The 16,801-nt window shown below is 49.4% G+C and overlaps 4 protein-coding genes across 4 annotated transcripts; 3 read left to right on the forward strand and 1 right to left on the reverse strand.

Annotated features, from left to right (window-relative positions):
- Positions 1–858: 858 nt before the first annotated feature.
- PPTG_18566 (hypothetical protein) lies at positions 859–14,250 on the forward strand. Its single transcript, XM_008917125.1, has one exon. The coding sequence runs from the start codon at positions 973–975 to the stop codon at positions 14,161–14,163; it is 13,191 nt and encodes a 4,396-aa protein (XP_008915373.1). The 5' UTR covers positions 859–972; the 3' UTR covers positions 14,164–14,250.
- A 12-nt stretch (positions 14,251–14,262) lies between these two features.
- PPTG_18567 (hypothetical protein) lies at positions 14,263–14,960 on the forward strand. Its single transcript, XM_008917126.1, has one exon. The coding sequence runs from the start codon at positions 14,396–14,398 to the stop codon at positions 14,873–14,875; it is 480 nt and encodes a 159-aa protein (XP_008915374.1). The 5' UTR covers positions 14,263–14,395; the 3' UTR covers positions 14,876–14,960.
- A 112-nt stretch (positions 14,961–15,072) lies between these two features.
- PPTG_24428 (hypothetical protein) lies at positions 15,073–15,792 on the forward strand. The gene has a single exon (XM_008917145.1). It carries the CDS (start codon positions 15,229–15,231, stop codon positions 15,529–15,531), a length of 303 nt encoding a protein of 100 aa, XP_008915393.1. The 5' UTR covers positions 15,073–15,228; the 3' UTR covers positions 15,532–15,792.
- On the reverse strand, positions 15,547–16,166 carry PPTG_24429 (hypothetical protein; the record flags this gene model as incomplete). Its single annotated transcript, XM_008917146.1, has 2 exons — positions 15,547–15,696; positions 15,759–16,166. 2 exons carry the CDS (start codon positions 16,164–16,166, stop codon positions 15,667–15,669), a joined length of 438 nt encoding a protein of 145 aa, XP_008915394.1. The 3' UTR covers positions 15,547–15,666.
- Positions 16,167–16,801: the final 635 nt, after the last annotated feature.

Here is a 16,801-nt window from a genome sequence, read left to right on the forward strand (position 1 = left end):
AAAGCATAACATTCACTCGTCATTTCTTCTAATGAAGCAAGCGTGTCCTGTTCTACGCCGACGTCCTCATCTGGATCTTCCCTTTCGTCCTGAAGCTGGTGCAACTCCAACCCGAAGCACAACCCACCCAACTCTCGCGTACAGCTCTCCAAAGCGCTCACTAAATCCTCCTCTGAACGTAAAGCCCTGGTCGGTTCCGATCACCTCATACTTAATACTGAAAGGGCGCTTTTCTGCAATATTAAAATTGAAATTAATATTCGCGCAAATATTAATTCGGACCGACTGTCAACACACAAGCTCCTCGCTCGCCCTGTGCGAAAGCACAGCAGGAAAGGAGAGCTATTGAGGAGACGACACGTCAAGACACGGAACGCTTGTTGTCAGGAATGGGATTGAGGAGGAAAACCTTGCGGTAAAAAAAAACCTCTGAGTTAGACTATACTACATACTAACTCAGTATAGCTGGCCGGACAGTGCTCTCTCCATACTAAGGCACAGTCACACAGTCACAATAGTGGAGCTCGACACTCACTGCTATCGCCCACACGCCCAACTCTTACAGGTCTCCAAAGCTTCCACTGATCCTCCTACACCAATTCGTCACCTTCCTTCCATTCTTAATATTGAAAGGACGCACCTCTGTAATTTTATAGTTGAAGTACGCAGCAAAAAAGTACTTTGTATCGAAAAAGTGCGCATTGGTTTCGGCCCACTTTTGATCTTTTTTTTATTATGGTGGGCCATAAGCTATTTGGCAGCAGCATTCTGACTTTTTCTCATAAAGCACTTTTTCTGAAAAAAAAGTTCTTGCCTTGACTGCTCATAGCTTATGGCCCACCATAATAAAAAAAAACAGTAGTATCTTGCAAAGGCGCCGCTTCACCACAGCCTCAGTTCGCCTTAGCACCTTACAACCATCAGACCGAGCCCAAGCAGACGGAGGACCCAATACCTTTTTCTTAGTGTCTAATGGACCCGGACAGCGACGCCCGGCACAGTTATCTTGCCGGGCTTCTTCGCGGTCTCTGGGCTCCTCGGAACACTCGTTTGAGCGAGGACAAGCCTTCGCAGCAAGCATTGACTCAGTTCCTCGACGATCTGCAGTGCAACGTGCTGTATGCTCGTCTTGCATGTGACAGCGATGAGATCAGCTTAGCCAACACGTTGCAGGACGAGGAAGGCGGCAACAACGACGAGACTGCAGCTTTCCTCAAGCTGCACAAGGCGACGCCTCTCACACCGGAGAACATGAGTACGAATGTACAGCTCACGTCGGCGCTACAGACGCCACTGCAGAGTCTTTACCAGACTGTACACCAAGTGTACGCACCTCTATTGCTGCGCGACGACGCTCGTGCCAGTCTGTTGTCCCAAAAGCTCAAGGATGTACTACTTGAGTTAGACGCCGGTTTGGCCGGAACGGTCTTGTTACAAGGCGGCAGTGACGCCAAGAAGTCAAAATCTACACCAAGTGACGGAGATGAAGGCTTAATGAGTATTGCAACTATGAGCGACGAGTTCGCATACTGGGAGGCGATGCAGGACGATTCGAGACAAGCCAGAAGAGCGAAGAAGTTCAGTGCTGTCTTCGACACGGTACACCAGCGATTCAGCGCTCCACTAGGAGATTTGAGCTTCGATGACATGACTGATCTATTGGACGACGCGTCGAACGTCGCTGATGATCTGTGGCGTCTAGATCTGGCACGGGATCAATTATATCCGCAGAAGAGAATGGACCATCTTCTGGGACTTGTCACTAATGCTATCAACACATTCGTTCTAGCTAAGGCTAAAGCTCTAACTGGAGATGGTAAAGCGTCCGAGGGGAACGTGTGGCAAGCGCCGTTCCATGCAGTCCACCACTTGTTACAACAGGGTGTATCTCTATGCGAGAAATGGCGTAACTCTATCGAGTCCCTAACTGGAACTCTATGGCCAGCACATAGTGAACATCCGTGGGAAGGATCTGTATCCTCTCAAGTACAGCGTGTCCAACTACTCAGCACTCGTCTAGATCAAGTTCTACGAGTACGAACAACGTATGAAGAGCTTAGTGCCTTGCTACCGTCAAGAGGAGGCGAAAATGAGCTAGCAGAGTCGTGTTTCAAGCCTTTCGAGCGACTACGTCCACTGTACTACAATGCGTACACTGAGCCAGCATGGCAACGTGCATTGAGCGAGTTTGATCGCTCTCTAGCTCCCATGGAGACTCAAGTCGCTGTGGTTTTACGTGAACGTCTTCGAGCTGTAACATCCAAGCCCAGTGCGGCTGCACGTATGTTACAGCGCTACCAGCATCTCTTACAGCGTCCTACACTCGCTCAAGCGCTTGCAGGCGAGCGTGACGCTCTTCTTGCTCAACTTTTGGCGCATGTAGACCAACTGGACAGTGACTTTGAGACTCGAAAGCAGTATCTTAGCTCTAGTACCGGGGCGAGAGAGAAGAGCGGTATGCACGTCGGTAAAACGTTGAGTAGCGACGTCAACGTCATCGTCTGGGCACACGCTCTGGGTCGACGCGTAGCAGACACGCAACGTCTTGCACGTGGTGTCTTAACAGACTTACCAGCTCTTCCTCGGTTATCACAACAGTGTGATAAACTCGCGGCTAAAGCCAATGGCCTAGTACTTGATCGAGTGCGTGACTGGCAGGAATCAATGATACGAGCGTTAGATGACGACGACGACAACAACGGAGGCCAATCGCTACGTCTTCGAGGTAGACTCATGCAGATCGACAAGCAAAGTGGAGATTTAGTGGTGAACTTCAGTGAATTTCTCGTGACTTTGCTACGTGACGTGCGTCAACTCACTGAACTATCCTCACAACAGCCAGCACAAAGTGAAGCGTGGGTACCCACTCGAGTACGTCAAGTGGCTGAGGAAGCAGAGAAATATTACCGTTTTGGAGTGACATTGCAGAAAGTAGCCAACTTTTACAATAGCATCGAAGCGCAGATTATCGACGAACAGAAACCTATGCTGCTGGACTCTTTGCTAGCGTTTGAAGACGCAGTACAGCGACCTGGTATCGCTCAAAGCAACAACCAGAAAACCAAGAGTAAGGACGTGACGTGGGCGAATCTGGACGAATGTGATGAGTACGTGAGTCAACTTCAGACAGCAGCAGACCGACTGGCAGCCGAGAATCGACGCTTTAAACGCGCTCACGAGAAACTTGGAGAGGAGCTTCTAGCTCTCATGGATGTGGATTTACTACGCTACCCGCAGAAGTGGAAAGAGCGTTGGGATGAGATCAAGAAGAACGCGCAGTTGACTACACGGAAACAAGACTCTGCACGTACAGCCAAGTGGTTCCTGTACTGGGACCATCAACTGTATAAAGTGCTAGAATCTGGCTACCAACTTGGTTTAGAGATGCTAAACGAAAATTTACCAGAGATCAAGGAGATCAAAACCGAGTTGCATTTCCCCACAGCATCTGCGATGACTTCATCGGCTTCTGGAGGCACCATTCTAGTGTTAAAACCTCCGATTGAAGAGCTGCGTACGACTTACTACAAGGCGATGAAGAAGTTTGTGGCTAGACCCACAAAATTTGGAGGGTTTGCGAACCCTCACGTGTTTTCGGCCATGTGTGACGCCAATGCACGGAATCTTGTACGTGTGTATGAAGCGTGTGAGCGGTTATTCACACGATTAGAAGGGTTATTGTATGAGTATGAGCATTGGGGTTTTCTCGCTCGAATTGGAGGCGGTGGGACTGTCGACTTGGACGCCATTATGGAGTCCACACTACAGGAACCAGCGGACTGGGAGATCAACTTTAAGACGATCCGTACGAAGCGGAAAGAGAGCGAGAAGATCCCGGATGCGGTGAAAGTCGACTGTATTCACTTGTCCTTTGTTCCGTTTAAACGTTCCTTGGATGAACACATGCAGCGGTTTACAGACGCGTTACTGTTATCGTTACGTAAGAGTACTCTAAACCATATCCGGATAGTGGAAGATTTCGTCGATGCATCAATGGACACCCTAAATAAGCGTCCACACTCTATTGATGAAATTAGCGCTGCTCAATTAGAGTGGAAGGACATCGACGCTCGTAAGAATGACGTCCATGCTCATTTCCAGAAGGCAGAGAAGAAGAAAACACTGCTACTTGCAGTGCTTGGAGGCGGCAGTAGTGCCGGTATGAGTGGAGCGAGTCTCGATACTAGTGAAGTGGAAACACGTCTCTCTCAACTCCCAACACGCTGGGAAAACTTCGAGATCGCTCTAGAAGCCTTTAACGACATGATCGACGAGCAAAGAGAGAGTCTTAAGGGCGAGATCGAAGCACACGTGGTGGAATGTAACGTTGATATAGATAAATTACGCGAACAATGGCGCGCTAAGCGTCCAGTGGAGGTACAATCATGGGAAGATGAAGCGCTGGTTAAGGTATACGCAGCTATGACGGAATGGCGTCAACGCATGGACGAATTAAAGACTCGATGTGTAACTTTAACCTCGAACTGTGCGGCGTTTTCAATGAATGAACCGGTTTTCGACGGGCTGGCAGCATTGGACGATGATATCACAAAGTTACAGTGTAATTGGGACACGTATCGTCAATTTAGAGAGGAAGTACAGGCTCTGGCTGCTCAAGATTGGTTCGCCTTCTGTACCAACATGTTCGCACTGGCTGATACCGCTCAAAAGTGGGCTGATGCAGTGAAAGAACAAGCAGCTCAGGGGTCAGAACGTACGCCGGTAGTGGACAAGATTGTGGACTTTAATATGAACGTAAAGAGAGCTATGCCCACTCTCAAGCTCTGTCGTGGAGAACCTTTTAAAGATGATCACTGGACGCAACTCTTCCGAAAGCTTGGCTTCCCTCGCGGTGTTGAGAAGAATAACCTGATCGTTCAGCACTTTATCGACGTATTTCCAGTACTGGAATTGCCTGCTACTCTGCAGTTCGTTAAGGTGCTTCACGCTCGAGCACAAGGCGAAGTGACGATTAGAGATGCGCTACAGGAGCTCCGTGCCTGGACGGAGACTGCTGAACTCGCTTTACTAGCACACGAACACGACGGAAGACGTGTGGCTATCATTAAAGACTGGAAGGACTTGACACTGGCACTCGGTGATAACCAATCGCTACTCGCTTCACTGAAAGAATCGCAGTTTTTCAAGCCATTTGAGGTGGAAGCGAGTCAATACGAGATCAAAATGAGCACATTGGATCAAGTGTTGACTCATTTAAACATTATTCAGCGCAAATGGGTCTTCCTTGAACCCATTTTTTCTAAAGGAGCTTTACCTTCTGAACAGAGTCGATTCCGTCGAGTGGATGAAGAATTTACGGACATTATGGGGTCAGTCGAAAGAGACCCAAAACTCTTTAACTTGGCGGACGAATTGATGTTTCCTCAACTAGTAGAGAGGTTAACCACTATGGTTGACCAACTGGAGCGTTGTCAGAAGGCGTTGGCTGATTTCTTAGAGGAAAAACGTTCTCGGATGCCTCGATTCTACTTCATTGGAGACGAAGACCTGTTGGAAATTCTAGGACAAGCTCAAAATCCAGCGGTGATTCAGAGTCATCTGAAAAAACTCTACCAAGGAGTGTATCGCGTAGAATTTTCAGAAAAACAAGACCAAATTGTAGCCATGTTGAGTGCCGCAGGTGAACGCGTGGAGCTTCACTCGCCTGTAGCTGTCACCAGCAACGTGGAGGAATGGCTCGAGACTTTCACGGAAGAAATGCGCCGTACTATCCGAGCTCTTACCGCTCAATGTGTCAACGCTAACGCTCCAGACTACCACGCATACCCCTCTCAAGTGTTGTGTCTAACCGAGCAGATCCGCTTCTGTTCTCAAGCCGAAGCGGCGATAAAGAATGGTGGTGTACAAGAGCTCAAACGAAATTTACAAGATACACTACGTGAACTGACGTCGTTGGATTTAAGTACCGAGTTGTTGATGAGTCTTAAAGTTAAGGCGTTGGTGCTTGATTTGGTGCACCATATCGACGTTTGCGATCAACTCTTAGCTGATAATTGTCGTTCAATTAGCGATTGGATCTGGCAGAAGCAGCTTCGCTTTTATCTGGATACCAGAAAATCTGGTAAAGACCCTCCGCCATGTTTAATCCGTATGAACGACGCTGAATTCGCTTATACGTACGAATACCAGGGTAACGCACCGAAGTTGGTACATACTCCGTTAACAGATAAGTGTTATTTAACGCTTACTCAAGGGATGCACATGGGTTTCGGTGGCAATCCGTACGGTCCTGCAGGTACTGGTAAAACGGAGTCGGTTAAGGCATTGGGAGGTCAATTTGGACGCCAAGTACTGGTTTTCAATTGCGATGAAGGCATTGATTTCCAGTCTATGGGTCGGATTTTCATTGGTTTAGTGAAGTGCGGAGCCTGGGGCTGCTTTGATGAGTTCAATCGACTGAAAGAAGACCAGCTGTCAGCTATTTCTCAACAGATTCAGGTTATTCAAGACGCCATCAAGGAGAAAACAGGGACTATTAACCTGTTAAATAGGTCGGTGAATGTGGATTTTAACGCTGGTATCTTCGTGACGCTCAATCCTGCTGGAAAAGGTTACGGTGGACGATCGAAGCTTCCGGATAATCTTAAAGCACTCTTCCGTCCTGTTGCTATGGGTCGACCGGATAACAACCTTATCGCAGAGGTTATCCTGTATTCCGAGGGGTTCAGCGAAGCCAAAGACATCGCGTCTAAGGTGGTGTCGCTGTATTCTCTATCTGGACAACTACTATCGCGTCAACAGCATTACGACTGGGGTTTACGAGCACTAAAAGCAGTTTTAAACACAGCGGGGAAGCTCTTACAAGCTGAAAAGAAAGACCGAGCTACAGCTGGAAAATCTAGTGAAGAATCTAAAGAACCAGATAAACCTGTAAGGATGACGACAGCAGAGGAGACCGAGATCCTTATCAAAGCTGTGCGTATTAACACCCTATCGAAGCTCACGTTCGTGGACTCAACTCGATTCTTAGCGTTAATCGGAGATGTTTTCCCTGGTGTGGAGTCCGCTGACTTGGCTGGAGGTGCTTTGGGTGACGCTATCCGTGACGTTATGACTAGCAAGCCGTTCTTCCTACAAGTGGATGACTTACAGATCCGCAAAATGCTTCAGCTTAAAGAGTCACTAGATCAACGCATGGGGTGTGTGGTAGTGGGGCCTTCGGGTAGTGGCAAATCTACCGTGTGGCAGGTACTACAGCAAGCGTTAATTCGATGTGGCCAGCTTGTTAAAACCCACGTGATGAATCCCAAATCCATGCCACGCGAACGTTTACTAGGCCACATGGATCTGGATACTCGAGAATGGGAGGACGGAGTACTCACTGCAGCCGCTAGACAAGTGGTTAAAGAGCCCGAGAACGTTCGTTCATGGATTATTTGTGACGGTGATGTGGATCCAGAGTGGATCGAGTCATTGAACTCTGTATTGGACGACAATCATCTACTTACTTTACCGAACGGTGAGCGTATTAACTTCGGTCCAAACGTTAATTTCGTGTTCGAGACGCACGATTTACGGTTCGCTTCGCCAGCTACTATTTCTCGAATGGGGATGATCTTCCTCTCGGACGAAGACATGGCGATTGAACGTCTTGTGAGTAAATGGCTACTCACTCTTCCACCTGCTTCCGATCCAAGTACCAGTAACACTCGAGACGCATTGAAACAATGGATCGACGAGTTGTTTACTAGAGGTTTGGAGGAATTACACAAGTATGAAGCGATTGTAGCTACTACGACAGTCGGGACTATTATGAACGGGTTGAGTCACGTCGCTACAGCTACAACCCGGTCAGAATTCGTCTGTGCGATGATCCGTGGCTTGGGTGCGAACTTGGCGATGGGATCACGCGCGTCGTTCGCGAAATCGCTCTTTATGATGGCGAATGAACGACCACCTGATGTGAATAACCCGCTGGACTGTTACTGTCAAAGCTCCACTTTTTACACTTATGAAACTAAGCGTGATACTTACGGGGCTATGGACGGTAAAATGGATCGTAAAGACTTGGTGGTTAATGGAATGGATGCAGTTGTACCGACTGTTAGTGTGCAACGAGGACTTAAACTCATTGAACCGTGGGTAGACAAGATGGAGCCGTTCATCCTCGTCGGACCGGAAGGGAGCGGCAAGAACATGTTGATTCGTCAAGCTTTTAAGAACCTCAAGAGCGTCACAGTCTCCGTTCTACATTGCAACGCACAGACCACCGCTGACCACGTTATCCACAAGATCGCGCAGTGTTGTTCACTATTTTCCACTCCCACAGGTCGAGTCTACCGTCCTCGAGATGCTGAACGTCTTGTGCTTTATCTTAAGGACATCAACTTACCCAAACCAGACCAGTACGACACGTGCATGTTGATCGCTTTTCTTCAACAATTGATCACGTTCAACGGCTTCTACGACCAGCACTTGGAGTTCCTCGGAGTCGAGAAGATCCAACTCGTTGCATCCATGAACGCAGCGACCACAGTAGGGAGACATCCACTATCCACTCGGTTCACTGCGATCGTCAAGGTTGCGTACATGGACTACCCCTCAACAGAAGAGCTATCAGTAGTGTACTCTACCTTTTTAGAAGGGGTCTTTGACTCGTCTAACACGCCCAATCTACCAGCTACGTGGCGAGATCCCGCGAACCGTGATCGACTAGCTAAAAGTATGGTCGAAGTGTACGATACAGTGAAAACCAAGTTCTCAGTGGATGAACAACGTCACTACCTCTTTACACCTCGAGATCTAACCAAGTGGATCTTCGCATTGGTACGATATGATCTGGAACACGAAGATGTGCTGGATGCACTGGCACATGAAGCTCGTCGACTATTCCGTGATCGGTTAGTGGATAACGAAACCAAAGCTAAGTTCGACGGGATTCTGAACAGTGTTTGGAAGCAGCAATGGCGTCACGCTGCAAAGTTACAGGATGTGTATTTCAGCTCGCTGCATTGTCGATCTACTGAAGCTGGGAACACTACAATGACAGCACCGTTACAGAGGATCGCTAGTGACGAGTTCTCTCAAGTTGTGACGCAAGGGATGGTACTATACGAACGTGAAGAGAAGGATCTACACATGTTGCTGTTTGACGAAATACTCGAACATTTGACGATCGTAGAGCGAGTTCTATCGGAACCTGGAGGCTCGATGCTGCTGGTAGGCAACTCTGGAGTCGGTCGACGATCGGCTACTACACTGATCTCGTATATGCTAAACTACACGATGTTCTCGCCTAGTATTACTCGAAATTACGACGCCGGTAGCTTCCGTACTGACCTTAAGAGTTTATTGGTAAAAGCGGGAGTGGAAGGACAGCACTACGTCTTGTATTTGGAAGACCATCACTTTACCCAAGATGCCATCTTGGAACTCACCAATTCGTTACTAAGTTCAGGTGAAGTACCTGGATTGTACACACACGAGGAGATTGAGCCGCAGATCGCTCCTCTTAAGGAACTTATGCTGGAAAGTATCGGAGCTACTGGACAGGAACATATCCGCACAGTGTACGACTTCTTCGTGTCAAGAGTTCGACAGTTTGTGCATGTGGTGCTTGGGATGGATGCTCGTAACCCGCAGTTTGTGCTGCGATGTGAGAGTAACCCAGCGCTCTACACTCGCTGTGCTATCGTCTGGATGGGTGAATGGAACAGCAGCAGCATGGCTCGCCTTCCAGAGTTGCTACTAAGCGGCTCCGAATTGGTTGACAGTCTGATTAAAACAACACCCCTAATTACGAGTCTATACGCTAGTTGTAAGGAGTTCGGCGCCACACCACGCGAATTTATCTGCTTTCTAAACACCTGGCGCACGCTGTTTGAAGCCAAATGTAAGCAGATTGTACAGGAGATTCGTCACCTTAAGAGCGGTTTAAGCAAGTTGGAAGAAGCGAGTGTGACGGTGGATGAGTTGAGTCGCAATGCCGTGTTAAAGAAGAAAGATTTAAGTGCAGCTCAAGTCTCAGCTGATGAAGCGATGAAGGAGATCACGAACGCTTTAGACCGCGCTGCTACTAACCGACGTGAGGTTGAAGACCTCAAGAAGCAGCTCGCAAAAGCCGAGACTGCTACAAATGCTCGTAAGCGAGAGATCGAACAGGAATTGAGCGAGATCACGCCTATTCTACAAACTGCGATGGAAGCCGTGGGTAATATCAAGAGCGACAATCTCAACGAGATCCGATCGCTTAAGATGCCACCTGAACCTATCCACGACGTACTGTCAGCAGTGCTTATGCTGCTAGGTATTCAGGATACGTCGTGGAATTCAATGAAGAAATTCCTGGGCAATCGAGGTGTAAAGGAGGATATCCTCAACTACGATGCTCATCGGATCACTCCTGAGATCTCTAAAGCAGTCACGAAGCTAGTGAAGAGTAAAACATCGTCGTTTGATCATGAAACTATCTACCGCGTCAGTGTAGCTGCTGCGCCGTTAGCCACGTGGGTGAAGGCCAATCTCAAATACTCGATGGTACTCAACAAGATCGAACCACTAGAAACCGACCTAGCAGAGGCGAAACGATCACTTGAAGCCTCGCAACAACGCCTCCTACAATGTGAAAGTGAGTTGAAGAAGATCGATATCACGGTGGATCAGATGAAGGTGCAGTTTGGAGAGAAAACCAAAGAAGCTGAGATCTTACGCGTCAATCTGGAACAGGCTCAAAGTACATTAAACAAAGCGCAAGGCTTGCTTGGTAAGCTCGGCGGTGAGAAGCATCGCTGGTCGGAACAAGTAAAGGAGCTGGAGAACCGTCTTACCGACTTACCGGTACGTATGTTACTGGCTTCGGCCTTCACAACGTTCCTCGGTAAATGCTCAGAAGACGCCCGTAAACGGGTAGTTAAAGAATGGGAGCGCGATATACTGGAGAGCATCAATCCTACTGGCCCAGCAAGCAGTTTACACTTCGATTACCGCAAATTACTGAGTACGGAGAGTGAACTCTTAACGTGGAAAAGTATGGGACTTCCTTCAGATAATCTGTCAATGGAGAATGCTCTGATTGTATCGAATTCAAGCGGTGAACGCTGTCCGTTTATCATTGACCCGGCTAGTGCTAGTACTACGTGGTTGCAAGCTGAACTGGCCAAAGACACGACTCGCCCGCTGTCGATTGTTCAGTCACAAGACGCTCGATTTGTGAATCTAGTGGAACAAGCTGTACGCTTTGGAAAGACTCTGGTTATCCTAGAGGTTGACAATGTCGAGCCCTATCTGTATCCACTAGTTCGCAAGGATTTGATCCATCAAGGCCCGCGGTTTGTAGTCGCATTAGGCGACAAGGTGATCGACTACAACGAGAACTTCCGACTGTATCTGGTGACTCGAAACCCGTCACCTCCGCTCGCTCCTGACGCGCTGGCAATCGTTAATGTAGTCAACTTTACAGTTACAAAGTCTGGGCTAGAAGGACAGCTTCTTGGCGTCACTATTCAACATGAACAACCTGAACTGGAACAAGAGAAGAGCGAACTTCTTCGACAAGAAGAAGAGTGTAAAGTGCAGCTCGCAGCTTTGGAGAAACAGCTCGTCGAGGCCCTTGCAACTTCTGAAGGTGATATTCTAGAGAATACCATGCTAGTTGAGTCTCTTACGAAGACTAAGGCCACTAGTGCTGAGATTGAGAACGCACTGGAGAGATCAGCCAAGAAATCCGAGGAGCTGGACGAGAAACGTGACACTTATTCTCCTTTCGCTCGAGAAGGAGCCAAGATGTTCTTCTTAGTGAAGCAACTGAGTGCTGTGAACCACATGTATCGCTTCTCATTGGCCTCGTTCTTGGGACTTTTTAAAGCCACGTTGGCAACGAAAATGGAGTCTTCCAGCACCAAAGACCGTATTTTACGCTTGATCCCTATTCTGGAGCACAAAGTCCTCATGTTTGTGGGCCGAGCGCTCTTTAAAGAGCACCGACCGATGTTTGGGATGCACTTAGTGCATGGGATGCATCCGGAATGCTTCGAGAAGAATGAGTACGAGTTTTTCTGTGGTGAAGTAGTGGAGATTGAAAGAGGGTCAGGAGGACACACGACGCTGCCGGAATGGGCTTCACCTGAGCGAAAAGAGGCGTTTACGCAGTTTGTTGAAGCGCTGCCACGTTTGGCTCAGTTGTGTAAGTTTGAGAGTCACGATATGTGGATCCGATGGTCCAAATCGATGGAGTGTGAGCAGAATTTCCACCCGAAAATGGACAAATCGGGGTCTGCTGGAGGATTATCTGCCTTCCAGAAGCTCCTTGTTGTCCAAGCTCTACGTCCGGACCGACTGCAAAGCGCTATTATCCAGTTTATCTGTGGCGTTATGCAGCTTAAGTCGCTGACTCCACCGTCACTTGACTTTAAGGTCATTGGAACGGAAGAAGCCACGAATACGACGCCAGTTCTTCTCCTAACAACGGCAGGTGCTGATCCTTCAAAGGAGTTGGAAGAAGTGGCGACGTCGGTGGTTGGAAAAGGTCACTACTTTGAGGTCGCTATGGGCGGTGGCCAACAGGAGAAGGCGCTGAATCTACTCAAATCTACAGCGGAACACGGCGAGTGGCTGTGTCTACAGAACCTTCACCTGGTCATCGCTTGGCTTCCGGTGCTTGAAAAAGAATTCAGTGCCCTTAACGCTAGTCACAAGTTCCGCTTGTGGTTAACTACAGAGCCTCATGATGCTTTCCCGTTGGTTCTACTGGAGCAGAGTCTGAAGATCACATTTGAGAGTCCTCCAGGCATGAAGAAGAACCTGCAACGCACCTATGCAGCATGGAACCCCGCCTTCATTGCTAAGGGCACTCCAGCACGTGCTCAACTTCTCTTCTTGCTGGCATTCTTCCATGCTCTACTACAAGAGAGGCGTACGTATATCCCTCAAGGTTGGACCAAGTTCTACGAGTTCTCGTTCGGTGACTTTCGTGCAGGCTCGAACGTCATGGAGCTGGCCTGTCAAACCAGTGGATCTGGTGGTATTGACTGGCAAACACTGCATGGTTTAATGGAGAACGCGATTTATGGTGGACGGATCGATAACCCGTACGATTTGAGAGTACTCCGTTGTAATCTAACTGAGTATTTCAGCCAAGAACTGCTATCGGGACAGAAGAGTCTGATACGTGGAGTCAAGTTGCCTCAAAGCACACAACATGTTGATTTTCTCGATATTATCGATCGCTTTCCAGACGTCGATGCCCCCGCCATGTTTGGGTTACCGGATAACATTGAGCGATCCATGCAGCGCTCTTTATCCGGTCAAGTGATCGCTCAGTTGAAGGCTCTATCATCGAGTGAGGCTGAAGCCACTACCTTCGACCGAGAGAAGTGGCGAGCACAGCTTGGTCCGTTGTTGGAGACGTGGGGGAAGCTCACAACGGGTTTCCAACTGGAAGGAACCTCTTTGTCTTCTAGTACTGGCAAGAACCTGCAAGCCATGGCACCAGCGGACGCCTTTGTAGCTTTGGAGAACGACTACGCGTTGGATCTGGTTCAACAAGTGAATACGAGTCTACAGGCGTTGAAGAAGGTGATTTACGGCACTGGGCTACTAACTCCAGCCATCCAGACTGTGGCTAAGGCTTTGCTGAAGGGTGTAGTTCCAACGGAGTGGGCTACTCAATGGGAGGGCAGCGAGAACGTTGGCACTTGGCTACGCGGACTTGCCATGCGTAAACGCGCTTTATCTGAATGGCAGGAGGCTGTGGGCAGTGGTCAATTGCTGACGAAAGGTCTGGATCTGTCGGAGTTGCTGCATCCTGGCACATTCCTCAATGCTCTTCGGCAACAGAGCGCACGTGAACAGAAGTGCTCGATGGACGGGATGAAGCTGCTCTCCTGCTGGGAACGCGACCGTCTCAGCGGTACGAAAGTGGAGTGGTTCGAACTGACAAGGCTGCTGTTGCAAGGGGCTTCGTTTGAAGGGGGTACACTGCTTGAGGCGGTGTCAGATGCCCAGGAATTGGTCGCTGTACCGTCCTGTTATGTGGCATTTGTACGCGAAGACGCTCAGGAAATGTACGAGAAGGAGAACTGCATCAAGACCCCGCTATATTACGCCACAGATCGCGAGAGAATGCTGGTGGAGATATCAGTGCCTATTGCAGGTGATCGAGCTCGCTGGGTGCTCGCAGGCGTGGCACTCTTCCTAGGCGAGTAAGAGGGTCAAGTTGAAGTTGGTGATATTTGACAGGACACCTAAATGCATTTGAATAGGTTAATTGTGTTTTGCACAATAATGTAGCCATTCGATCTTAGTCGTCTGATTCGGAGGACGTTGTTAGTCCTCGAAGAGCTCTAATTGAGCTCTACGTTGACTCGAGACAGTACTCAATTTCCTTTGCACCGCTTCATTGAGCTCCAAGCCCTCGAGGTAAAGACACTCACTCACTATGGGATGCTGCTCATCCAAGCCGACTCCGGGCAAGGAACGCACTGCCACGACGCCTGAAGTTGCCACTATCGAGCCACCTACAGTGAGCGTTGATCAAGTGAAGCCGATAGTAATCGACAATGCAGTGGAAGACATGCACATGGACTGCGACAACGAAAAGGAAAAGTCGGATGATGAGGAGCCACAGCCTGAAGATGACGAGCCTGCGCTACTGGGAAAGGATGACACCAAACTGGACGAAGTGCTAGTACATGTACGTAGTCCAGAAAGAGCAGTGCCCGTGCAGTCACCTCCGTCTCCACCGCCGCAGAAACTTTCCCAGAGTGCCGATGACATCCCGATCTCGTCCACGTATCACCGCGTACACAGTGCCGAAGTTGCCGAGCAAGAGAAGAAGTGGCAGGAAGAACTGCGACTGCAAGCTGAACAGCGCGAGCGTGAAGTGCGAGAGTACAAGGCTGCCATGCAGATTTCTTAGTGTCGTAGTAGCGTTAGGAGCTTGCTTATTTATCAACGAAATGAAGGCCGTGTTGTGCGTTTCCCGGTCATTTCCCATGCTGTCCGGTGGAGAGGCGCGAGTTGTGCGTGCCGCACCAAGCTTTTGATCTGGCTTGGGGCACTCGTAGCATCGTGGCGACTCGGACATCTTGGCGAGAATCCCACTGTTCTCGACGCCAATAGACCGGCCAACACTGCAAGCGTGACCAGGCAGCGTTGCCACGCTATCTTCCGCCCCCTTATCCTACGCTCGCCTCATGCTGAGCAAAAATCCATTGCAGCACTGCGAGGACGCCGTGAAACCACGACCGACGTGGAGCCAGCAATCAGCGCATGCAGCGTGGTGTCGCCTCGCGACGAGATGAAACAGTGCTCCACAGGTCCAGCTGCCATAACGCGAGCACGCGAGACCAGCGGGCGTCTCCCTCGTCTTCTTTTGGGAGGAGAAGTCTCCTCATCACACACCGTGAGCTAATGGCGGAGCCGGGGCAAGTCGCCAGATGCAACACATCGTGTTGGCAGCGTGGCTTACAGAGACTGGCCCCGCAGAAGATCGCGCTCCTCGTCATCAGAGCTGGCATTGCTGCTGTTGGCTCGAGCAACAACATGTACTCATATCAAAAAACGATAGGTTAGCGACAAAGTGCGCAAACTGTAACGCAGTATGGTCAGCGCTTGGGCAGTGGGGGTGACAGCCACTGGATTTGTGTGCGGCGTTTAAAGCTCGTGTTTGTGCTGGTGGTCGAGCATTTGCAGTAAACGAATTTGCACTCACTGCGCGACGTGGGACGATTGGGACGACTATCACGAGTAAAATGAGGACAAGTGTATATTGCTGAAGGTGCACCGGAAGTTTTGCGTACATCTAAAAAGTTAAATGAAGGAGCTTGGAAGTACATGTCTTGCATTTGCCTCCAACGCCAAACCTTCGCGACGGCAGCGTTCGCCAATGAATATCGAAGCGATGGCGACACGACGGCGGATGGCATGCATGAAATCCAGCAAAGGCTGGTCGAAATCATCTCCCCTTTCTTGCATGCCATCGCTTCATTCCCTCGCAGACACGTTGAAGGTAATAGTACCGTACGAAGGTCCTGTGAAGTGGTTGACAGACACGTGCCGCACTGCCGTGACGTGAACCCGATCAAATCGCGGTGGAGCCCAGCCCACTGAGCCAGGTATTCATATGTGGCGGGTGGCAGCGCTCTCCTTTTCAGGGTATTATTGCTGTGGTAAGAGCCCGCGTCTGCCGCCCACAAATATGCAGCCATCGCCTTCGCGCCGACGCTGTTGAGTCCATGTTGGTGATAAAGTGACACTTACGATCGACGACGTGGCCTGTGTCACTGAATACCACTGTAATTCGGTAGCTGCGGATCTGACTCTCTGGCCAACTCTTTATTGTGCGGTGACTACAGTACGCCAAGAAGCTATGCCAGACATGCACCGCTGTATTTGATCGCCGAGACGCGGCGTGCACTGCATGCGGTAGCGTAGCGCGCACATGTAAATTAGCAATGGCTCAACACAGCAGTAAGCAACAGCACTCACTCAGCAAAAGCTTGCTTTGAGGGCACGTAAAAGCCCTGCTTCGAAATCACAAATGCCCGTTCTACACTGGGTTTCTCGCTGACAGTTGCTTTTTTTTGGTCACTCCTGTCAGAGAAATGGAACTTTTTGGTTGAGATTCTTCAATACTATCAGTGAACATCCGTGCAGGGACAGGTCGCTTGGCCCGTCGCTGCGCAGGGTACGCCACTCACTGCCAATTGCGCGTTGGAGACGAGCCTTCGCACTCATTTAGCCAGACCCAATTTCGTTCATTTTACGAATAAGTCAAGTGGTGTACTCCTCTTCCAAGTTATTCTACCGACACTGCAGCTAAGAAGCTCAATTTGGTCCGAAG

Source organism: Phytophthora parasitica, assembly GCF_000247585.1.
Source record: "Phytophthora parasitica INRA-310 unplaced genomic scaffold supercont2.94, whole genome shotgun sequence".
NCBI classification, from domain to species: Eukaryota; Oomycota; class Peronosporomycetes; order Peronosporales; family Peronosporaceae; genus Phytophthora; species Phytophthora nicotianae.